Raw genomic sequence first — 22391 nt, 5'->3', positions numbered from 1 at the left:
TCGAAATGTGCCAGGCGGTCGAGAACCCGCGGGCTAATCTGTTCGAGTGCGCTGTGGCCTTCTCCCTTTGATGGATGGTACACAGTGCCCGGTACCTCTATTCGTCTATCCTGGGTCACCTCACCTCAGCACGGGAATCTGACCCGGGCCGTGCCACGAGGACAACGTCAGCCTCGGTCTTTGTATATTGCTATTATGTTGTGCAGACGGCACGGTGATAGGCATTTGATTTGTAAGTCGGGTCTCACAGACGCCGTCCTTTGACGTTAGGCTGGTATTAACTTCTACTTTGAACTGCAACACCTGGACACAGCCGTCCCCAAGTCTGCGGTCTTACAGAACTCGTTCAAGCTTCATTTTCCCGCGGTTTACTTCCCGGCAATCCCGCCGGTCCTTTCTCATCCCGAAATGCCCCGATAGTTCAACACCCCACGAACAGTTCCAACGAGTCCCTGCATTTGTTTTTCCTTACTGGCTCATTCGATTCTTTCTGCTTCGTTGCTCACTATGGCTTGTCTAGGCGTCCCCATTCGTGGTGCGGTACGTCGTGGTCCGATCGTATTGGACCAGCAACGAGCAACCGGCAAGCGAGCTGTTAATGAGCAGGTGACACGGCGACTGGGGGCGATGAGATCCCAGGTTGTCCAGGCGGCCAGGCTGATTGGAGACACGTGCCGCTACGTCTCTCGCTCGCTTCAACTACTGGACTCCAAGATTCGTATTTCTTTTCTTCTGCCAGTACGAAGTAGAGCTCAGGCAGCATCATGACTTCAGCATATTTTACCCTCACCTGAGTGAACCGTCCGATCCTATCCTGCATTGGTCATTTGTCTTTATGTTCAAAAGCCGTCATTAGGATAAGAGACTTCTTGCCTCCTGAAACGTATTCGCTTATGATTTTGCTGGTTGTCTCACCCTCATGAGAGGTGCCTGGGGGCATCGATCGCTCTGGTACACCACATCTCCGAGGAGATCTCATAAGGCTCCCTTAAAACCCGTAGTCCTAGCTGGCCATCCTTCATCCCCATACATCGCATGTAGACGATAGTCCCCTAAAAGAGCTCGAGCTGAAGTCTACGCCCATTGTGATGTCTGATACGCTGACGGTGCTGACTAAGCCGTTTCCAGTGGCTTTGGAGCGGTGCTCGCTCCGTATCACACGTATACGTCATCGGCCACCGTCTCACCACCACAACTCCTCCGTGCCGCAGCATCAACGCCACGGAACGCGCAAGCGCAGATCTACCCTTCAATATATCTCCACACAGTTTTCGCGTTGCACAAGCCCTCTCTGCAGCTCCTCCACCACACCTTGCAACCGCCAGCCCAACAGTCCCAACAACAGCACCACCACCAACCCCCCAACATGTCATCCAACGACTACTACCAATCCCAACCGCAGCACTCCGAACACCCCCAGTACCCCCAGCAGCAGTCCCAGGCGCACCCCCAGCAAGAACAACCCCCTCCAAACCCGCCACCCCGCCGCACCGGCACCGACGTCGCGCTCCCCCAGGGCAGCGACCGCAGCCACCAGGTCGAAGTCATGCAGAGCTACGAGATGTCGCGCACGCGGCCGGAGACCGAGGACGAGCAGAACCAGGCGATCCTGCAGCGCGAGTTTCCCAAGATCGATAGCAGCTTGATTGCGGCGCTGTATGGGGATAGTCAGAGTTTGAGCGCGACGAGGGAGATGCTTATGGAGTTGAGCTCGACTGAGGGGTAGGAGAGAGGGAGAGGGATGGGAAAGAGGGCTGGGAAGAGAGATGAGGGTGTTTACTACGGTTGGATTGGCTTGGGATGTTGTATTGGGAGGAAAGCAATTCATGTCGCCGACTGGAGGCTTGTACTGGTTCTTGGGAATTTCTGATATCACGTGCACATTTGCAGTCCAAAGGTGTCTTCAGCTCAGAGTGTTGCTGACCTTCGCTTTCTAGTGCCACTCCTTATTCAAAACAAGCAAGCTCTCGGTCGATTCTATTCGGTCTACTTCACATCGTATCTGTCGGGACCACCCGCTGACCACACCACACTTCCCAAGCTTGGATGTGGCCTGAGAATATGCTCGGAAGCCGATAAAAAGTAGGACGGTGTGAAGGGCATCTGCACAGTAAGAGTGGCGGAACGCGTTCGGCCTGCAGCCCCGCATATGTCCTTAGCAAGAGACTTTCTCTGACTCGATTTCCTCCCTCCTTGGAGTCCCTCGGTGGATCCCCATTGGCCAGTTCTGAATTACTCCTTGCATTTCTCCTATTTCCCCATCCGACTGACTGGACGACATCTTCGCATTCCAAGCCAACATCTGCATACGCCATACACCGAACCAGACTGCTGCCTGCTATGCAAACCCACGCCTCAGGAACGAGAGCACCACTTATGGGGCAGACCCCATGTTGCTTATATGCTTGGAGCACTGCGTGTTTCACAAAACCTATCCGAAGGAAGATGCTAGGTCGACGAACCGTGAGGAATAGACCACTGAGCTTGCCCCTCCTTGAGAAGCGCCCTCCACGGTCGTTCGGAGAGTATCCTATTGCTGCACGAAGGCCCTAGGATGCTTGATCCTACCAGATATATGAGGAGCATGCGAAACATACGTCGATCGGTGTGACGCCTGTAGATCCAAGAAATCTAGCAAGCAAACTCCATCGAACCCAACCTCCCTAAGGCGTTCTGTCACCGTGGCGCAACACTAGACATGCCCAGAGCCCAGGCACCCGCGTTCGCGCTTCTCTCTGTACGGCTGGCCCCCAGAGCTTCCTCGGTAGCATGGCACTGCCGGCCTCTGGTTTCTATAAATCAAAAACGCATACAATGACACTAACTCAGAGCACTTCATGGCCTTCTACTACCTCGCAAGCATGCAACGCATGGCTCTTTCCAAATTTGCGTCTTACGCTTTCTTCACTCCTGCCTCTGTATTCAGCCATGGACAGCCGTCCCAACATAGCATTCGCGACCTTCTCTCCCCTCAGCGCGGAAAGGCGGCACCCACAGCCAAGGGTACACAGGACGCAGTGCCATTCTTTGATCAAGACAGGCACGATGTTTTCCCAGATAGATCAGCAAACCTCCCTATAGACTTCTTCACGCCTACCCCAGACCTTGCCAAAGGTTATCCCACCCCCGAAGAGAGGAGCAGACGCGCACGTGCTGATGCGGAGAAAAAGCGCCAGCGCCACAAAGGTAGGTAAACGAAGTCTCCATCTCTCAGCGCTAGATCTAACTTGAGAGTCGTTCAGAGGAAGTTCAGCAGTCACTGGAAGCGAGCAGGAACGCGAAGCTGTTGGCAAAGGAAGAGGATAGGAGATGGCAGCAACAGCTGTTCACGCTGTCCAAGGCTGAGAAGAAGAAGTTGAAGGAAGAGAAGGGAAAAGAGAGGGCGAATAAAAAAAAGTGAGGTCGATGCTGCATGTGGATGTCATCGGTGAGGAGATCTTTCCGCGATTGGAGGGCGGGGGGACGCGATGAACGTTGTGCAACGCGGTGGCTGGGGCGAGGTCGGCGATACAAGAATAGTCCTTCAACCTCATAGTCGATATAGCCCAGTGCTTTCATTGCGGTTCATGGTGCTTGAAACCAACTCGGAGCATTCCTGCATTGGTGCGTCACTGTCGCGTCCTTGCATAATGCTGTGTCACCGTCCGGTGAGGACTGTCCAGCGAACCCCAAAACGAACCGCCACCCCGTGTCAACAGACCCTAGCTCTCCACAGACTCGCAACGTTCTTGTTATCAGTTCGCAGAAGTGTTTTTACTCCTCGCCAAAGCGCGAGACGCGCAACGGACCACATCACCTCTGTCCACTGGGCAGACGCCTTGCGTGCTGCGAATCGTAATTACAGTATGCCGTCCACCAGGAGACCTTTCCCCAAGGTAACGTCTCCTTGAGCATCGCCCAGCCAATTCGGCATTCAACCTATCGACCAGCAAGTAATGCATATATCCAACAACATCCACGCCATGCAAAGCTCCCTACGCGTCATACGTCAAACGTCTTCGAAGAACTCCAAAAGGCCCCCCAAACCGCGACCAATGTCAAAACGGCCCTCACCTCCGCGGTCAAAGCCGAAACCGAACCGCAAGACCAAGCCCAACTTCGATTTAAGCGGCTATTCGAAGGAAGAGTCCATGATGTGGATTCACGCCATACTCCCCGGAGTTCTAAGCGAGCATTGCGGAAGAGCTTCGACAGGTTGAGGAGGTGGATATGGAGAGGAAGAGAGAGGAAGAGAGAGGAGGAGGATGGGAGGTCTGGTTGGTGCTTTAGTCTAGTGGATGTAATTACATTGGGTTTCTTTGCGGGTTGGTAGGGGGACAGGAGCAGCTAAGGCGGTGGGCTGGTGGAAAATGGACCGCGGTCAGGGTGGAGAAGTCTGGTGCGATATCAGTGCAGTCTTTTCTCTTCCTCATCGTCTTTCTATCTTCGATGGAACCATCCTAGAAATAAGCGCATAGACACTTTTCCCCGAGACGCACGTTGTTGGTCGAGGTGGCGAAACACGGCAAGAACATTGTGCAACAGCAGAGGCACGAGTTTTAGTGATCCCCTCTCTTGCTTTTCCGTCTTTGCCCTCGGTCCATCATATGCTTCTCCAATTACCTTAGAGCTTTACTCCGCAATTACCGACTATACGATGATCGGAATTCTTTTCACTGCCCTCTAATCCGGCTCCATCGCGACATACTCAAGAGTAGACAAGAGGACGGCTGACGACGGTAAGTTGGTGGGATCTACGGAACATGGGCTTAAAACCACGGGATGAGGAGGAATTCGCTACCCTCGGCCCAGACGGTTTGAGAGAGGAGTCAAGAGAAGCCGGAAGAATAGCCAAAAAGATGCTCTTACACTGTGGAATAGTGTATATCTCCCCATCCGATGGGGGAATATCTCAGCTCAATCAAACCCCAACCCTAGAATCCAGTCACCCATATCGTAAAAATCCTAGCCGTGCCCCAAAACGCCCTTTGAGGCCCCACACGCCACAAATAGCCCAAAGCAAGCTCACCAATGATGAAACCCAATCACCTTTTCAATGCAGCAAACCTCTTCGCTAACTCATCAACGTCCGGAATCTTTCCACCCGGCCCCTCGTCCTTCTTCGCTGGTTTCTTAGCTTCCGCCTTATTCAGCTTCGCCGTCGCCGCGCCCGGCAACTTCAACTTCGGCGCCATATTATCCGTGCTCGGGCTCGGCGGCATAACCCGGAGGGGGCTCTGCGGTCCAAACATCTTCGGCGGCGTCGCCTTAACTAATTCCTCCTCCTCTTCTTCCTTCCTGGCATCCTTATTTGCGCCGGATTCGGCTTCTAGCGGGTTCTCGAGCTGTGGCTGTGCATCGGCCTTTTCTGCAATACCGCCCGAAGGTTCGTCATCGTCATCGTCGTCAGAGTTTGAGGTAGCAGCGGCGCCGAACGGAACACCGTAGAAGCGCGCGATTTCCGTGAGGTATGCGTCCACGAGCTCCGCGCTCGGAGTCTCAATCCTCAACTTCTTGATGACGCGTTCCGCAACGCCCTCCGCCTCCATACTCGCAAGAGCGACCTCTTTGCCGAACTTCTCGACCAGCAAGGCCCGTACCGTGTTTAGCTCCTTGATTTCGGTTCGCGGCGCTGCGTATATGATACTGCGCACTGCTTCTTCCAGCGCCGGGTCGAGCGGGGCATTGTTGTGCGACGAGGAGGGGGAGTTGTAGGGCGAGGAAGGCGGGTCGAGGAGCTGGCTGCGCGCGAGAAGCAGTTCGCAGTAGAGTTCGAGGATCTCGTGGAGTTCTGTGGTGATGTCGGAGCGGATGATGTTCTCGACGCGTATTCGTGCGGATTGGACTTTGCTGGCCTGGAGCGGATCGCGCGGCGTTAGTACAGAGTGCGGTTTGGAGGATGCCTGGCAAGAGATGGAAATGGCATACGAACCTCGAGGAGCTGGGCCATTTCTCGCCGCTGTTGTTTCGCTTTCGCCGAGTCTTTCTGCTGCACCATACGCAGACGCGATATGGAGAGCTTAAGCTGCACTTTCAGTTTGTTCTACGCCTGTCGTTAGTTCCGTCGCTGTTGCGCTTGGAATGGTATCCTAAAGCTGACCACTATTGATTGTGAGGGCGCCATGGTGTCTTCCTGGGGGATATGCGGAGAGGTAGAGGGTATATATGCATGGAATGCTATGAGGAGAGGTTGGATGATGCTTGAGGTTGCAACTGGAGCAGCAAGTGGGATGCGCGGGGCACCAAGGTCCCAGGCTTAGCTCAATGTGGCTAGTTGTGGCTGTGCAACCATCCTCTGAATTACTTTGGTATCGTACTCCTGTATCCGATATAGATTACCGTATCATATAGCCAGATCCGCCTATCCCATAGAAATTCATAGCGCCTGTATGCCCTTGAAGAACCCATTCTTCCTCAAGGCCGCATTCTCCTTAACGAGCTCCTTCATCCTCTCCACCTGCTGCTTCTTCGTCAGCCCCTGGCTCTCCACCTCTTCCTTCCACTTCGCCAGCATCTCCTTCAACAACTTGCTGCCCTCTTCAACTTCTTCTTTGCTCGCCTGCACAAAGCCGTCCTCGTGCTTGCCAGAGAAGTCTTCTAGCTCATCAGCCTTCCGCTTCGCCATATTAATGACCTTCTGCGGGAAGCGAACGAGCTCCGCAACGTGGATGCCGAAGGATTGATCGCAGACGCCGGGCTCGACTTTGTAGAGTAAGGTGACTTCGCGTTTCTTCTGGATGCCATCAGAAGAGTCCGTAGTGCCCTCCGATATGTGCGCAACGACGTGCAGATTCTCTACTTGCGGATAGGTGTCGGCTAACGCGGTGAGTTCGTGGAAATGCGTTGCGAAGAGTGCGAAGGCGCCGATCTCCTTGACGATGTGCTCGGAAATAGCCCACGCAAGACCAAATCCGTCATACGTGCTTGTTCCGCGACCGAGTTCGTCGATTATGATGAGAGATTCTTTTGTGGCGGACTTTAAGATATTGGCAGTCTCCAGCATTTCCGCCATGAATGTTGACACGCCCTTGATCTGGCTGTCACTCGCTCCCACCCTAGCGAGAATGCAGTCGAAGACGGTCAGCTCTGCTTCTGAGGCAGGTACAAAGCAACCTATTTGGGCCATGAGAGCGATGACACCGATCTGTCGAATATACGTTGATTTTCCGCCCATGTTCGGACCTGTAATGATGAGGAACTCGCTCGAGCCGCGGACGAGACTGACATCGTTGGTGATGAAGGAGATGTCGTCCTGCATCTCCATGCAGGGATGCCTGGCTTCCTTCAGGATGGTGTCTCCGGTTCCGCGCGGGTGCATTTTTGGTCGCGTATACGAAGTAGGAGCATGGACAGAGACGTGCGCGAATGCGACAATAACATCGAGATGGGCAAGGACCGCGGCCAGTTTCTCAATAACAGGTATGTAAGAGGAAGCGACTGCTACGACCTCGTTGACGAGGCCGGACTGTGTGCGGTTGTAGTTCTCTGATAGCTGGTCAAACTCCCGCCGCATGGCCTGCAGGGATGAAGTTGTGAAGTAAACGCCGTTCTTCTGAGTTGAGCACTCCTGGTACTCCTTCTTGCCCCGGATGCAGCCTGCTTCGTTCCGGGTCAACCTGAAACACCACCCATGTACGCGGTGGTTCTCTAGGAAGAGCTTCTTCTCGGTTTCCTGGTTGAGGTCGCGACCCACCCAGTAGTGCTCGGATTCCATATCCCGTTTCAGCTTGTCAAGCCGCTTGCGGATAGTGCGCAGCGACTCGTCAAACTCGGGCTTGATAATGAATTCGTGGTTATCAAGTGCTTCCAAGTCGACCGTAGTCTCGACCATCTCCTGAAGCTTCGCAAAGGAATCAGAGTACTCCCGTAATTTCGTAGTGTATTCGGCGTCTAGCGGGTCCTTGTATTGCTCGTCCATGACCGACTCGAGAGCGCCCAGAAAACCCGGTAGCCGGATGATTACCTGGTATGTTCGCACCACATCCTCTAAGTTAGCGACTTTACGTTGGAACTTCTTGGCCAGCCGGTAAAGATCCGGTATGGCGCGCAGGTGTTCTTCTTGCATCGTCTGGCGTAGTTCGGTGTCGTTGACAAAAGCCTCCACCAGCTGCTGCCGCCGCTCGATATCCGACACGTTCATCAACGGCTGCTTCAGCCATTGGGCGAGCAGGCGGCTTCCGGTAGGCGTCTTGCAGTGGTTGAGAAGGCCATACAAACTCATCGTCTTCGCACCATCTCGGGGTCCTGGCATAAGGTTGAGCGCCTTCAGTGCTGCTGCGTCCAGCTTCATGTACTGCGAAAGATCGTGCTGGTAGAGCTGGTACTGTCCGAAGTTGGAAGAGTCCGACATGACGCCTAGGTACTTGATCAAAGCTGCGGCAGCTCCCATGGCAAGCTTCAGGTCTGTCAAAGGAAGAGTGCCAGCAGCTCGCTCATCCTTTAGCAACCGCGGAAGATCCTGCTCGATATCCTTTGTGCCGAAATCTGCAATTCCTCGCTCTGCCACGGCGCACCCGCAGTTGTCCGCAATCGTCCGAAGTTTGTTGAGTTCCACATCCTTCTTCGCACCATCCGCTTGTATAAGACATTCCTTCACGCCCAGCTGGATGAGGAGCGACTCAAAGTTGGAGTAGAGGTCGTTGTCGAGGAACTCGGTGACACCCAATTCCCGCACGCTCGCATCCGCGAAGCAGACGCCAACATTGCGGGCTTCCGACGCCTTTGCCGACACTTTGACGGCCAGTATTATGGGCGCATTCTCAATCCGTCCGCCGAGCTCGTCTTCGATATCTTGGAGGTTCCCCGGCGAGGCCTGAGTTATAGTGAGCTTTTCGTCCTGCCCTTGCTCTGGTGTTGCCGTACCTGCTTCGCGACCTTCCAAGCCATGCGCCCAGACGACTGCCAGATCTCCACCCGCTTGCCCAGTCTAAACAGAGCTTCTCGAAGGAAATTACGGAACACCATCGTCGTCATCGTAACGGATTCCAGGCCCGGTTCTCGGCCTAGCTTGCGGATGACAGCCGTTGTGTGATAAACCTGGTATACACCTTAGCTAGACTTTCCAGTAGGTTGGCGGGCCACCAACCGAAGCAGCAATAAACTTGGCATCCTCTCCATGTGCGCTGTAGTAATCCCCACGGTCGAATATTCGTACAGTATCATCGCTGTGGGGCAAATTGCGGAAGAATTTACAGAAACTCGACTCGTCGTCTTCCTTCAACTCCGGCCGGGACGCCATTTTGGAGAGAATCTAGTATTGCAGGGCGATCTAACGGGTCAAGCAGAAACGAAAGGCGCCGACGTGCAGAACATGAGGAGAAAGTAGTGCGGAGCGTCTCCCTATTAAACGCGAGCGCGACCTTGACGCGTTTTCGCGCTAGCCTTATCGATAAGCGCACGGGCGATCTCAGTCCTTACAGTTTAGAAACCGACTTAGCTAGTACATCAAAGCGGAGGACGGTATATAATTCTTCATTCTTTACACCATGGCCACTTTCTCGCCACTCACGAATACCGACCCGAAGAGAGGAATATCGCCAATATATCCAATTTAAGAACGACTTAGAAGTACATACGAGAAGTACGCTACCTTGAGGACAGACCCGAAATCGGAAGCATAGACAATTTGCACTCTCACTTACCCGAAGCATATCTCTATCCCCAGCCGCCTCCCATTCGCCACTATGGTATCCTCCTCGGCGTTGTTTCCTAAGGAAGGCTCTAACCGGTTCCCAGAGCATACCTCAACTCGGCTGAGCACTGGAAGCATACCCTTCTCCTTCCTCTTGACCAGCAACTGCTCCAAGAATTGAAACATTCTATGGTTCCGAGAGGCATCGGTTATTACCAATATCTGGAGAGTCGGGGGAAAGTTCTCAATGGGAACATGAGGGACGGCACCGCTCGGTACATGCAGACCAGGCAAAGAAATCAGTGCATCATAAGGCGCCGACAAGCGTTCCAAGCAGGTGAAGGCTTTGAGAGTGGCTACGCGGGGCATTAACCTGACGCCGGTGGGGTCATACGCGTGGACCATATCCCAATGGCCTGGCAGCTCGAGCGCTTTCAACCTGGGTGCGATCCAGTCGAAGATCTCATCTGGATAATTACGACTCCATGGCGAGGGACGTTGCCAGTCATACCCGCCGCGTCTAATGACGACCTGAGGCTCATTGAACAGCCTGTTGAGGAGCGGGAAAGCGTGGAGTCGACTTCTACCTAGCCGCAGGTCCGTCAGTCCCGGGGGTTGCATAAGCACTAGACCAAGAAATGCTTCGAGATTTCCAGTTACGAGGTCATTCAGCCACTCGGCTTGGCTCTGAACCTCCGACTGGTGTTCAAAGATCCTGTCTTCGCACTCGCTGATGAGCCTCCCATCCGGGATGTTGGCTACTGGAAGACCAGGGCCTGAGGTGATCTCTAGAATGCAAGACCCCTGCGGTTGGTCGCTCCTATATTTCAAGTAATATTGAAGGAGGCTTCCTAACCTCGTAATGTCAACGATGACATGCTGCAATATTACGTAACGTACGGCTGGGGCCAGTCGATTGCAGCTTTCACTCAGGTTGATGAGGTCTCTTTGGGTGGATAGATCATGCTGTCCACCGCAGATAGAGGTGCATATCTGCTGGAAGATTTTTTTCGGTATTCCTTCTAGGGGAGCTTTCTCCATTTTCTTTCTCGTTTCGCCTCGTCTTGGTGAAGGGTATACCGCAAGCATCGAACGTTCTGAGGGCCGAATATATATGTGTTCGTTTACTTCCACCACCGCATGCGTGACGGCACTGCCAACGTCATTGCAAGTGCATCACGCTGGACTGGCTGGCGTATTCTAGAGAGACGACGGCTCTGTAAAGCCATAACAACGAATCATGTTCAGCCGCATTGATAAAATGCTGGCGAGCTTCCTCATATACGGACCAGCAGATTGATTCTAGGTACGTGTGCATTCCCTACAAGTCGCGTAACCACCCCAACTTGCTTATGTCGCTCCATCACCGCTCCGCAAACGTTATATACTCACCCCAACCTAACTAGGAAGTAATGTGCTTCACGCTCCGCGAACCCGTTTGAATGCTTCGCTACTTCCTCCAACTCATCATAGCCACCCACCGGAAAGCTGTCATTGCAATGAATCTCAACCTTCTCTAGCGCTTTCAGCATCCCATGCTCCCTCTTCGCCACCCTTGCCGCTCTCAGGAAATCAGAAAGGAAGCGCGAAGGATAGGCGTCGAAGATCCCCAGCGTCTCTAACGTGGAAGGCAGCGCCGAAGTCGGCAATGCGCGTAGACTCGTCTTCGGACGCGGTATGACTGCCGCGTACGGGATAGCTAGCTCGCGCAGCTGGCTGAAGCCCGGAAGGTGACAGATCGGGGTCATTGTTTTGTACGGCGGCGAGGATATTGCAGACGCGATACTCCACGTCATCGGCATCTGGAGCGTCTCCAGTTTCCCTGCAACTTCGTGGAGTACGGCGCCCGGGTATCCTTTCTTCCAGTGCAGCGGCCTGTTCCACGTTGGTTGCCCATCGAGCGGCGATACCTTCGGGTCGTTGAAGAGCATGTTGAACATGGGCAGCTCGTGCAGTCGGCATTCCCTCATGTTTAGATGGACGAGGTTTCCGAAATAGGAGAGCAGCTTTAGAATGACAGCAAGTAAGGCTGATGGCTTCCCGGCTTCAAGGTCTTCCCATAGCTCCGACATGTCGCGGAGACCAAGGTTGGTACTTTGGAAGAGGCCTGTGCATGACATGAGCAGCTGGGGGCCCGGGCGCGTGGGGTGCGCATCCGGGCTGCCGAAGATTTCTAGAGTAATGTCGGCGTTGAGGAGATCGTCACGGTGTTCCAGGAGGGTCCACAGAAAGGCGCCCAGCTCCTTCATGGACACTTGGAGATCGAGGGCCTCGCGCTGATGTGCGGGACCTAGTAAGGCATCTCCGAGCACCTCGCGCGTGAGCTCCACGGGTTCGACATCCGCGAATCGCACTGCTGGCTTTGTCATTTTTGCGGGAGCTGTCGAGTTGTTGGGTTCGTTGCTCATGCTTCCATGTGCTAGTTGTGTCGAGGTCGAGAACTGGGCAACGTGGGAAGGCGAGAATATATAGGTACGTTTGCTTCTCGACGAGCCCCGCTGCGGTCACTGCTCTTCTTTCCTTACGAAACAAACGAGTGAGTGGGGCTTCACAGTTCGCTTGATTTCATTCACCGTAGCCATCTGCACGCCTATGATCGGCAAACTACAATGATGCTCACCAGCATCAATAGGAACGAAAATGAGCGTATGCGCAAAGAATAATCATTCTTCCAGGGAAAAGACTTTTACAAGCCACCCGCGAGAGCTCCGAAGAACATGTCTTCAGAGTAACCTTTCAGAGCATACCATCACAGCTGTCCACTTTGAGGCTTCTAGCGATCCGCTGCGGTTATGGCTTGTGGACCATGTGAAAGCGGTCCTGCTCTTTGTGGTTCGCAATGTTTTAAATACCGAATACGACGAGCAAGCGGCGGCCCGCACCATGCCTTTTCAGTAACCGTCTTTGAATATACACATGTTGTACGCGTCGCTGCACTCTTCATATCCCGCAAACGAACGGGAGGAGACCATATGACGACCCCCACGGCCTTCCAAATCCCTAAGGTGAAAGGCGCCGGAGCGACATACAGGTGGTTCCGAAGTTCTTGAGCGGAGAGGAGCCCGCCTCGCAAAGCATATCAAGGGGTGTGTGCGAGTTATGGTCGAAGATTCCCGAGAATGCAGCACGGCCATGAATTGGTGCTGCACTGCTTTTAAGTGCCGCGCGCAACGGGTGTTCTCATGACAGGGACAGCACGCACTTTCTGATATTCACGGGGAGAAAGGGAAAGAGCATCGCACGGGCCGCCGTCCGTTTTCAGGATGCCAAACAAGCGTCCATAATTAAGTGTTAAGGATGTTTTCAATCCGTTTCAATCCGGGGGTTTTTTTTTTCAGAAACCTGGCTCGAGAACAGCATGATCATTGTCCCCGTCTTTTGGTAGAATTACAGACCCCGCGTGGCCCCGTAGAATCCGACGGTGTTGAATTTTTTTGTTGCCGGAGGAAGATGCCCAAGCCATGCTTTGAGTTGATTCTTCTTTTTCTGCGAGAAGTTCGGCAGATTCGGGAGCATGGTGTGGGGTCGTAGGATGTTGGGAAAAAGGTCAGAGGAGCGCTGCATGATAGAATACGCATTTCGATTGCGTATGACCGAGGAAACGACTGCGGGTCCATGCGATTAGCCTGACGCCGTTCCGAGCGAGCCGACATGCAGCTGTTTCCGAGAGCATTGAGTAGGCGCAAATGTATTCCTAGGCATGATGAGTTTGTGGAACTCTTTCGGGTGAAGCAACCCCGGGAACGTGCCGGGGTTCCATAATCGTTGACAATGGAGATTTTGGAGACAAGCAAGAGCAGGAGTCCATGTAAAAGATCTGGAAACGGTTGGAGAGACGAGCTGAGAGCAGGTGGAGCACACATAGGATGTAGCGAGTTGGATTTAGAACGAGGGGTGAGTCGAACAGGAACGGCATGGGCAGAACACCCGGTCCTTTGTAGCAGGACAACCCAGCAGCAGACAGGCATTCAGTTCCCGCAGCAGGGTATTTCGTTTACTTCGAGATGCTGACGCGCCGCACAGAACTCCATATGAAGAACCAGCTTTCCAGCTAATCACAAGCACTACTCATGCTAGATTCACTCGTAGATTTTTGGACTAAGCATAGGCGAAGTTGCTCCAGCCATTGCGTGCTCCGCAGCTACTTTGGAGAGGAATCCATGCGAGTTCTCGATCGTATTTTGCTGTCTCAGGTTTTTTACGAACCCCATAAAACCCCGCACCAGGACCATATCTTTGTCTAAGCAATGATTCCGTTCCGCGAGGAAGAGCACATGCTGGTTGCCTATGCCCCTTTCTAAGACCTGGAAGCGAAGTGCAAGACATTGAAGTCATCTCCCAATAGTCGGATTCGCAGCGACCACAAAGCTAGCCATGAAACGGTTGGGTCGCGCTTTTATTGAGATCGGCGAGGGGAGACGTACACTCCATATGGACGCAATGGTTGTGCTTTTAGAGAAGCATTGAGCCGTAGTGTTTTCCACGTTGAAGGTAAACGGACAGAGACGCCGGCTTTCATGGTAGGTGTTCGCGTTTCGTTTTTAAGTACTCGAAAGAAAAAGGCAAGAGCGTGGATTGGTTAGTGGATTCATTTTGTAATCCCCGCCCTGGAAGAAGAGTCCATCTCTAGGTAAGGATAGAAATTCTCCCTAGGAAGAGGCCACGCGGTCAAAGCCATCGAAAGGGGCACATATCCTTTCTAGAGAAGCGCGCGGGGCGGTGCGTCCAGCAGTGAGGGTTGGAAGTATAGAGGAGAGCAACTCTATACCCCTGATATCAGGGAGCCGATGGTACCAGTGGAGAAGCGCAACAGGCGAAGAGTCATAGTAACGCCGACCAGAGAACTCTGGTGCCTTCCATCAGGGAGAAGGACATTGTTTTTGAATCTTTTTCCAAAGTGCACTTTCTGCTGCGGTTGAATGACGAATGAGTACGCGTATGGCTTTCGACAACCGGAGAGAGGAAACCTCCAACATGAGTACTCCAATCTGGAATTTTAGTCCACCCCAAATGCGAGCACCAAAGGCATACAAGCTCTTATTGAGACCTTTAACCTCAATAGACCAGCGAGCGACGCCATAAGCACACGTCAAGCTGGATTTTACAGACCGCAGCGCAGACGCAGGACGGCCATGAGGGTGGCATCCGTCGCTTTTAGTGTGGAGGGCCGGAGGAGCGTGTGGAGAGAGAAACGAAATTGACGGCAAGGAGGAGTTTATATAGACGAACTGTCTCTGCTCGTCGAGCTGAACGAAACCAGGTCCGCATCCCATACGATGACATACTGTACGTCTCCGAGAAACCCCCCAACCCCCAATGCAGAAATGCAATTCCCTTTCCCAACACTTTCTGTGAAAGACGGCAGCACATAAACCACGCTTGTTTCCCTTTTCATTCGATCCCGGGACCAAACCATAGCGTGGTGTTGAATTATTTTGTAACCGCGGAAGGGGAGAGACGCCATGTATGATTCCGCTACAGCTTTTCGGCACTGGAAGCAGGAGGTGGCAGGCTCATGGCAGAGACCAGTACAGTACTTATAGTAGAGAGCGAGGAAGTTTCTCGGGAGACTGATTGCGGGCCTTTTGAATACTGGAGGGTAAGGGAGAAGATAGCGGACCGGGTGGACACTAGGGAGGAGTTCTTGGACGTCTTCCAAGCAGCAAGGACACCATGTTTTACCTTGTCGATCCGTTCTACTGCTCCAAGAAAAGGCTCCGCCATTTGGATCTCGAGTCGATATTTTCTAGTCCTCGCGGAACGGTCGTATCGCGGCTAGGCTTGAGGAGATCGATCATCTTAGAGCAATCGAGGGGAGAGACACGCGGATGGAGCCATATGTCCTTTAAGAAGTGGTTTTTTTTACACCGCGGGCAGGAAACGCCAGGTCCATCGGTATGCCTTTTCATCTATTTTAGTACCGAAGCAGCTCGTCGTGTGGAGAGAAGAAGGGAAAGCGGAGGTAGAGAGACTTATATAGATAGAGCGAGAGGTGCTTCAGTACGTGATGCGATGGCCATATATTGGTGGGTAACTTATTTCGACCAAGCTCGAAGAAGCGAGGACCCCGCATGGAGTTATCTCTAGGGACGTTTTAGTGGGCGACGAACAGAGGACAGCTCCATGACTCACAGTTGTACAAAACTGTTTTGATGTCAAAGTTCGACCGAGTTGCAAGAGCATTTCTGGATGCAAAGGCGGTTTTAGACTTGCAGAGAAGAAGTCAGTCCATGTGGCGTCCACGAAATTGCTTTTAGTCCCTGGGGTCAGGAGACTTGGAGCTCATAAACTTATGTTTCCGGACTTTTAGTGACGAGGACTATGGGAGCGTGTGAAGAAGAAAGGAGAGCAAGGAAGAGAAGGGGGCATTTATAGACAGAGCGAAGTGCCTTGGCGCCGAAAGTGGAGATGAGCTGACCATGTTACCCTATACCGCGATGGGCGGTGCAGGGGCGGAAGGGAGTGCGGAATGGCGGTAAGAGGAAGGAACGAGCAACGCGAGACTGCCAGCGCAGCACTGAGGCGGAAAGAGAGCAGGGTCGCGAAGAAAGACAATAACATCGAGGAAGGAGGAACGTATGGCTGCACTCGGCGCATCTCAGAAGCTTACCATGGTTCCATTTCGGCCCACCACACTATCGCCACGGGGAATATCACCACCAGAATTCCATAACGCTACTCATCATCACTACGCGTATTCCCAGCCCACACCTATTACTCCATCTCCGTTACCGACCGCTCCTTCCTACCACCAACGTCCCGCTCTGCCCATCCGCAATGCCGCCGCTCCCCGCCCACGACCCGTCTACTTCGCCGCACGCACATCCCATCCACCTCACAACTTTACACCCGACGACCTGGGACGCGTTAGAAAACGTGATCGAATTTCTTATAGCGTCGTACTGCTTGTGGGCGGCCTTCTATCTAGTCTACATCACCGTGTGCTCGGCGGCATGGTGCGGACGGAGGATCAAAGACGTTGTAAATCCGATGAGAAGGACAGCACGAGATAGAACAAGGAGAATAGACGGGAAAGGGGCGAGGTATACAGATGATATTGAGTGCGACGTAATTAGAAGAGATGCGGAGATTGAAGAGTCGATTGCGAGACTGCGACGCCGGACCGTTTAATCTCGACCTCACACCTCAGCTACGCAAACGCAAACGCCGGGTTCCTACCAGCATTCCATCTATATCGCCTAAGGAATGGCCGCAAGAGAATATTCCACTTACGCCTGCTTGACATGCTCGTCGAACCACGCGACCGCCTGCAGGAACGCCTGCTCTTTGGCGAACTTGGCGGGCTTCTTGGTCAGATCGCATCGCACTGCGAAGCCGTGCTCGACGTCGGAGAAGAGGTTGATCTGGTAGGGGACGGACATCTTTTGGAGGATTTCTTCGGTTTCGTGGCGCTTGGGGGCGGGGAAGATTTGGTCGGTTTCTGTTTTTGGCATTAGCATTGGCGATCGCTCTTCGGGGCGGCGATGCGTCCGCTCATGTAGGATGAATAGAAAAGGGAAGTTGGGAACTGCACATACCTGCCGCAGCAATACTCAACGGCCCCATAATCCCCTCAACCTCCTCCCTGTCCACAAAACTCGGGTGCGCCGTGTACCCGGCATCCAGCTTCCCCTCCTTCAACCACCTGCACACGTACTTGCCTCCGAAGCAGTACCCGACACCGCCCAGCTTCTTGACACCCAGGTCGCCGCGCAGGTGCTTGAGGACGGACTCGATGATGGGGTCGACCTTTGGAACGCGCGGCATCTCTTCGTTGATCCACTTCATGATGTCGAAATCTGTGGGCGGGTTGAGCGGTACTACGTTGCCGTTGAAAAGGTCGGGAACAATGGTGAAGTACCCATTCGCGGCAAATTGGTCGGCGATGCTGGGACGGGTGGTTAGAAGGGGGAGGCTTAGGTGGTAGGATGGAAGGCATACAGCTGCACGTTGATGAAGTCCATGCCCATGACATCGGTGAAGATCACGATCGCATTCTGCGTGCTCTTGTCTTCGGGGTAGGTGAAGTAGGTTCGGACTGCTCATATCAGCATCAATTCAATCACAAACCTCTCGAAATGAAGCTTATACCGTCACCAATGTTCTTCACATCTCCCTTCGCGGTGCCCTCATGCTTGACACCAACGGTGCAGCACCTGCCGATCGGATTTGAAGCCATTGTTTTTGAGGTCTTGGAACGTGCTAGGAAAGAGACGAGCAGAGTGAACGCGCAGCGCAACGATTGAAGGCAGATGTCGGTGACCGGAGTCAAATTGGCGACGGATAACCAGGTCTTAAATACATTTTCTCGTCCGCGTCGTTCTGCCGAGGGATGCTCCTGCTGCCCCACCCGAGGGGCATCCTGCAGGCATCTGCGGTGACGCACAATATACGCTAGCGAACCTTACCCGATGAAGAAGCAGTACCTTACCGTTTTGGGATGACCTATGCGCAAGACAAGGACCTCGGGAGGACCGAGCACCGTGAAGCTATGGATTATCTGGCTGACCTGGAATTTGGCGCGGTTCCCGGGCTCGGGTCAGCACGGCGGGTCTGTAGAGCACAAGAGAGAGAAGATGACTAGGATGCGGTGGGAATGGGTATATTGATTAGTCATTCTCGACGATACCTAGGTAATCCTCGGATTTTATACTACACCATACGCCGGCCCCCTTCCGCGGCACGGGCCTGATATCCCTCCGACAGATGTATTGGGCTACGTTCCGTCTTCCTCTCGTACAGGCCATCCGCGCGTTCTCGCTCATGTCGATGGGAAGACTTCCGTTCATGTTGTCCGTCGCCGCCTGAAGTCCAGCTTCGACTACGTTTCCTCTCGCGTCGATGAGATGACTTGTGCTCAAGTAGTTTTTCGGGGCTCCGGCTCCGGCTGCGATGGCGACGCTTGTGCTTTGACGATCTGTCTCTCTCGCGTTGCCGGTCGAGTGATAAGCTCTCGCCCGGCTCTTCTTTATGTCGTCCCTTTCTTTTGCCATGTCTCTCCCGCCTAGATTTCCTCTCCTGCGCAGCCCTTAGCTCTCGGAGTTCACGATCCCGCTCCTCGGCCCACTTCTTCTTGTCATCGCGGGACTTCTTCAGCTGGGTCTGAGCCTTCTGCATGAAGGCGAAGGGGTCATTCGAGGTGATTCTGGCTTGGTCCCTTTCCTTCCGGCGTGGATCTTCGTTGCCCCAAACGTCCTTGTTTTGATATCCTAGCAGTGCGTCATGGTTCTCTGCAGTTTTGCTTCCACCAGCAGCGTACCATGGCTGTTCCAGTCCGCCTCTGCCCGCTGCATTCGAGAAGCGCATGGTATACTGATCCTCCAGAGCTTTCTCCTTCTTCCTCTTTTCTTTCTCAGCCTCCTCATTCTTCTCGCGCTTCTTCGCCTCTCTCAGGTCTACCGGGAAGAGGTTGATGTTGCCCGCGTGGTCGGTCAACGGAGCGTCGCTCCCTGGCTTCCTCAGCTTCAGGAGTTTTGCATCGTTATTCGCGTCTTCCTTGGGCGCGGCGGCAGACGTTGCCAACCGAATGTCTCTCTCCGTGTCATCCTCACCGGCCAACTTCCGTCTCTTTCGATCATGCCCTTCTCTTCCGTCGGCTTTCCTTTTATCGTTTTCTGCACCCTCCTCTGGAAGTGGTGGCGGTGTCTCGCCTCGTAGTATGGCGGCTCGTCGCGTGGCATCGAGCTCCTGCATGCGCTGCTCTTCGGCAGCTTCGCGAGCGGCGGCGGCGGCCTCGTCGGCCTTGACCCGAGCAACATTGGCCGGCGAGTATACGTTCCATGACTGGACATTGTCAGCGGATCAATGCTGTGTGACGGCGAAAGAGATCGTCTACCTTTTTGCCAAGGAGATGACTGAAGGTTTGTCAGTATGGGGATGCAAATAGGCACGCCGCCTTGGATGGGACTTACAGAGGCATGGTGAGGTGTACGACTGTGGTAGGGATATGGAGCGGACGAGCCTATCCCATCGTGAGCGGTGGCGGGAAACCTCCCCCGCAGTTGGCGGGCGAGTGAATTGGAGTTGCAGGGATGCCCGCGGAAACAACGATTGACCTGCATTGGCGCGGAACTCGGATCGCAGCCCGCTCACGGCTCGCACTTCAAGCTTCGAACTTCCGTGTAACACAATGGTATTTATGGACTGCCCTCCTCCGTCCAGTCCACTAATATACCTAGATTGCCTTCCCACGGTCTTTCTCTTACTTTGCACACATCCCTTGTCTTTTCGAGCCGTATCGTGCCATTGTCGGCTCATCGCCGCTACAGGAACGGCGTCCGACAGCCTCCACCGAACGTTTCGAGCTCCCACTGTTTAATTCTAGCAAATCGACCAACAGCAAAGTCGGGAATGTATGATAGTCGAGCGAGGATCTGCTGAAGAGACGTAACACTCGAGAACCCGACCCGCGCTTCCGCGCCTACGTACTGTACCACGACCCAGCCCTCTTACGGCCAAAGAATTGCGCCACAGCAGACAGGTCGGACGCCTCTTTGTCCCCGCACGTCTATTGGCACAAGACAGGTGTTTACGAGCCCCAGAGATCGTCCAACCAAATCGCCCGCAATGCCTACCTGGCTCGTCCACGGCTTTCGCTGGCCCCGAGAGCCTATCCGCATCCACGTCATCCTTCAGAACCTCGAAGATTGCGCCCCAGAATGGCTCATGGCGCCCGCCACGACTGCCGAACTGACTAGGAACTTCCAGAAGATGTACCCAGAACAAATGGCACATCTACCAAACCTGCGCTTCATCGAGCAATACGACCCTGAAGACATAACTGTCAAAGACCAGCCGTATGCGTACGTATGCGACCAAGTACACGAGATAAAGCTAGGCGCAGATATAGACGAGGTGAGGGGGCAGGGTGTGAAGAATGAGGCCTGGAGCGCGCTGGTGGAGCTGCGTGATAAGATCGCCACAGGGCAGAAGGTGGGCTGGTTTGTGGTAGTCAATGGAGACGTGGAGAGATGGGCGCCGCCCCTTGAAGATGATGAAGAGCTGGAAGTTAGCGAGAATGGTGTGGAAAGTCAGTTCAGTCCCGTCAGCCAGAGGAGTAGTATGGGCAGGACAGAGGAGTTGGACGGCGAACAGACTAAGCAGAGAGGGCTGAAGAAGTGGCTGGGAAAGGTGAAAAAGTCGAAGAGGTAGGGTTTGGAAGCTACCCCGGTCGAAGGGAGTACATGTGTTAACTGATCGTAGCACGAAGGACCTGAAAGGCGATATGGCTATCAGAAGCTCCCCGCTATCGCCTCCTCTTCCAAAAATGCCCCCACGTGCGGCAGTCCCTATGCCAGGGCCGGCAAACGGCAGAGTCCCGGTGCCATCACGGGCAACATAGGAGCCCCGAAAGCTAGCTCGTGCGATCTCTTCTGGCTGGAAGCATGCATTAGTATTTCGACATCGATCTGTCAGATGGTCATTGGTTTAAGGAGTTTTATGGGTGACCTTTCTGCAGGTATTCTACGTATGAATCTATGGACTGGAATGGAGCTTTATACCCATTGACTGTAAATAGTTGCTCCATTTGCGAGTCTTCTTTGATTGCATGGCCCGGGTCGGATGGGGGTCGTCTCGATGAGTGGGCAATTCGAGGTTGAAATCGGCCAAATGCTCCGTGGATCTCTACCTCATTTATTCAGGCAACCAGCTATTCGGTTTCAGAGCCCTCCGGGATCGACTGTCAGGGTCCTTGTCGTGAGAGCTGAGGGGGCCGGCTAAGATGTCATTGCTGCACAGCTCCCCCGCAGCTAGCATCATAACAACGCCGCAATCTTCGATATGGAAAGTGTGACTGCGCAAAGAAGCGCATCGACGCTGAAACTATCAGCGGTGAACTCACAATGATGTAATCAAGCACCGCAGCCCCCAATGGTACAAAATGCAGCCTCACCTGCTCACCTCAGTACCAACTGAGCGCCAAGCAACCAAAACGGCTCGACACAACTCCTACCTCGAACGTAACAACGAGAAAACTAACTCTACGATGTCTTCGTACGTTGCTGCCCTGCTGCTACCATTTCGGAACAACATGCTCATACAGACCAGAGGCGTCACCGGCAAGAGCGAGGACATCTCTGCCTCCAAGATCCAGCCCCTCGACTCGAGCCTCAAGCAAAATGAGCCTCACGACATGAGCGCCCGCGGCTCAGCAGGCACCGATTCCGCCATCGACAAAGCGAGGATCGACCCTCTCGGAGGACGAGGTACGCCATAATAATCATATTTTCGCGAAGAGACTGCATGCTAATAAAGGTTAGGCAAATACCAACACCCAGAGCCGCACGCAAGCGCGGGCTCCGTCGGAACAGACGAGACCGTTCATGGTACCAAGCTCGAACCACTGGATGGAAAAGCGGGAGAGAGCACAAGGAAGAACCCAGGCTTCTCGGACGAGGCCGTGGATCCGGCGAGGATTGAACCGTTGGGCGAGGTGAGGGAGGAGATGGATCCGCAGGGTCGTCGCTAGCCTTAATCGCCGGCATAGATCGACTGGGAATCTAAATTGCGGAAGCACATGGTTGAGGACTTCTCTCAAAAAGTAGGCATACGTCCTGCTAGATGCTATGCAGGGAAAATGATATCATAAACGGAATGACTTGTACAAAATGATACTATCAATGGAAACTGTGCTGGGAAATCAGGACTTAGAAAAGGCAGAGGAAAATAGAGCCTGAAGGGCTTCACGAACCTATTCACTGCTCAGGACCAGTGTAGCTGAGACGGGTGCGTGAGCACGTGACACTCGGCTTGGCACTGCCGCCTTCCCAATTTATTCTCC

The 22391-nt window shown here is 53.7% G+C and overlaps 11 protein-coding genes across 11 annotated transcripts; 6 read left to right on the top strand and 5 right to left on the bottom strand.

Annotated features, from left to right (window-relative positions):
* Nucleotides 1–1366: 1366 nt before the first annotated feature.
* Nucleotides 1367–1726, top strand: BU26DRAFT_568791 (uncharacterized protein; the record flags this gene model as incomplete). The annotated part of the gene is made up of 1 exon (XM_033833808.1): nt 1367–1726. One exon carries the CDS (start codon nt 1367–1369, stop codon nt 1724–1726), a length of 360 nt encoding a protein of 119 aa, XP_033679797.1.
* Nucleotides 1727–2837: 1111 nt separating this feature from the next.
* On the top strand, nt 2838–3400 carry BU26DRAFT_508772 (uncharacterized protein; the record flags this gene model as incomplete). The annotated part of the gene is made up of 2 exons (XM_033827109.1): nt 2838–3186; nt 3243–3400. The coding sequence occupies 2 exons, from the start codon at nt 2838–2840 to the stop codon at nt 3398–3400; spliced, it is 507 nt and encodes a 168-aa protein (XP_033679796.1).
* On the top strand, nt 3299–4668 carry BU26DRAFT_86720 (uncharacterized protein). The gene is made up of 2 exons (XM_033836421.1): nt 3299–3843; nt 3930–4668. The coding sequence occupies exons 1-2, from the start codon at nt 3468–3470 to the stop codon at nt 4310–4312; spliced, it is 759 nt and encodes a 252-aa protein (XP_033679795.1). The 5' UTR covers nt 3299–3467; the 3' UTR covers nt 4313–4668.
* On the bottom strand, nt 4573–6186 carry BU26DRAFT_463567 (DUF292-domain-containing protein). Its single transcript, XM_033825133.1, has 3 exons — nt 6080–6186; nt 5912–6022; nt 4573–5834 (listed from the first exon to the last, which is right to left on the bottom strand). Exons 1-3 carry the CDS (start codon nt 6101–6103, stop codon nt 5025–5027), a joined length of 945 nt encoding a protein of 314 aa, XP_033679794.1. The 5' UTR covers nt 6104–6186; the 3' UTR covers nt 4573–5024.
* A 71-nt stretch (nt 6187–6257) lies between these two features.
* Nucleotides 6258–9295, bottom strand: BU26DRAFT_463565 (DNA mismatch repair protein). The gene is made up of 3 exons (XM_033825132.1): nt 9065–9295; nt 8842–9015; nt 6258–8791 (listed from the first exon to the last, which is right to left on the bottom strand). The coding sequence occupies exons 1-3, from the start codon at nt 9215–9217 to the stop codon at nt 6356–6358; spliced, it is 2763 nt and encodes a 920-aa protein (XP_033679793.1). The 5' UTR covers nt 9218–9295; the 3' UTR covers nt 6258–6355.
* Nucleotides 9296–9616: 321 nt separating this feature from the next.
* BU26DRAFT_553913 (uncharacterized protein) lies at nt 9617–12018 on the bottom strand (the record flags this gene model as incomplete). Its single annotated transcript, XM_033832240.1, has 2 exons — nt 9617–10763; nt 11003–12018. 2 exons carry the CDS (start codon nt 12016–12018, stop codon nt 9617–9619), a joined length of 2163 nt encoding a protein of 720 aa, XP_033679792.1.
* Nucleotides 12019–16054: 4036 nt separating this feature from the next.
* BU26DRAFT_86641 (uncharacterized protein) lies at nt 16055–16731 on the top strand. Its single transcript, XM_033836419.1, has one exon. It carries the CDS (start codon nt 16189–16191, stop codon nt 16621–16623), a length of 435 nt encoding a protein of 144 aa, XP_033679791.1. The 5' UTR covers nt 16055–16188; the 3' UTR covers nt 16624–16731.
* BU26DRAFT_522549 (alpha/beta-hydrolase) lies at nt 16384–17949 on the bottom strand. Its single transcript, XM_033829813.1, has 4 exons — nt 17702–17949; nt 17552–17648; nt 17149–17498; nt 16384–17051 (listed from the first exon to the last, which is right to left on the bottom strand). Exons 1-4 carry the CDS (start codon nt 17787–17789, stop codon nt 16840–16842), a joined length of 747 nt encoding a protein of 248 aa, XP_033679790.1. The 5' UTR covers nt 17790–17949; the 3' UTR covers nt 16384–16839.
* Nucleotides 17950–18200: 251 nt separating this feature from the next.
* BU26DRAFT_553911 (uncharacterized protein) lies at nt 18201–19529 on the bottom strand (the record flags this gene model as incomplete). The annotated part of the gene is made up of 3 exons (XM_033832239.1): nt 18201–19393; nt 19446–19464; nt 19522–19529. The coding sequence occupies 3 exons, from the start codon at nt 19527–19529 to the stop codon at nt 18263–18265; spliced, it is 1158 nt and encodes a 385-aa protein (XP_033679789.1). The 3' UTR covers nt 18201–18262.
* Nucleotides 19530–19965: 436 nt separating this feature from the next.
* BU26DRAFT_522547 (uncharacterized protein) lies at nt 19966–21352 on the top strand. Its single transcript, XM_033829812.1, has 3 exons — nt 19966–20090; nt 20152–20757; nt 20813–21352. Exons 2-3 carry the CDS (start codon nt 20177–20179, stop codon nt 20949–20951), a joined length of 720 nt encoding a protein of 239 aa, XP_033679788.1. The 5' UTR covers nt 19966–20090; nt 20152–20176; the 3' UTR covers nt 20952–21352.
* Nucleotides 21052–22201, top strand: BU26DRAFT_522546 (uncharacterized protein). The gene is made up of 4 exons (XM_033829811.1): nt 21052–21077; nt 21129–21604; nt 21659–21816; nt 21871–22201. The coding sequence occupies exons 2-4, from the start codon at nt 21492–21494 to the stop codon at nt 22077–22079; spliced, it is 480 nt and encodes a 159-aa protein (XP_033679787.1). The 5' UTR covers nt 21052–21077; nt 21129–21491; the 3' UTR covers nt 22080–22201.
* Nucleotides 22202–22391: the final 190 nt, after the last annotated feature.

The sequence above is a fragment of the Trematosphaeria pertusa genome, assembly GCF_010094035.1.
Source record: "Trematosphaeria pertusa strain CBS 122368 unplaced genomic scaffold BU26scaffold_14, whole genome shotgun sequence".
NCBI classification, from domain to species: Eukaryota; Fungi; Ascomycota; class Dothideomycetes; order Pleosporales; family Trematosphaeriaceae; genus Trematosphaeria; species Trematosphaeria pertusa.
This window is presented reverse-complemented; position numbering and strand designations above follow the sequence as displayed.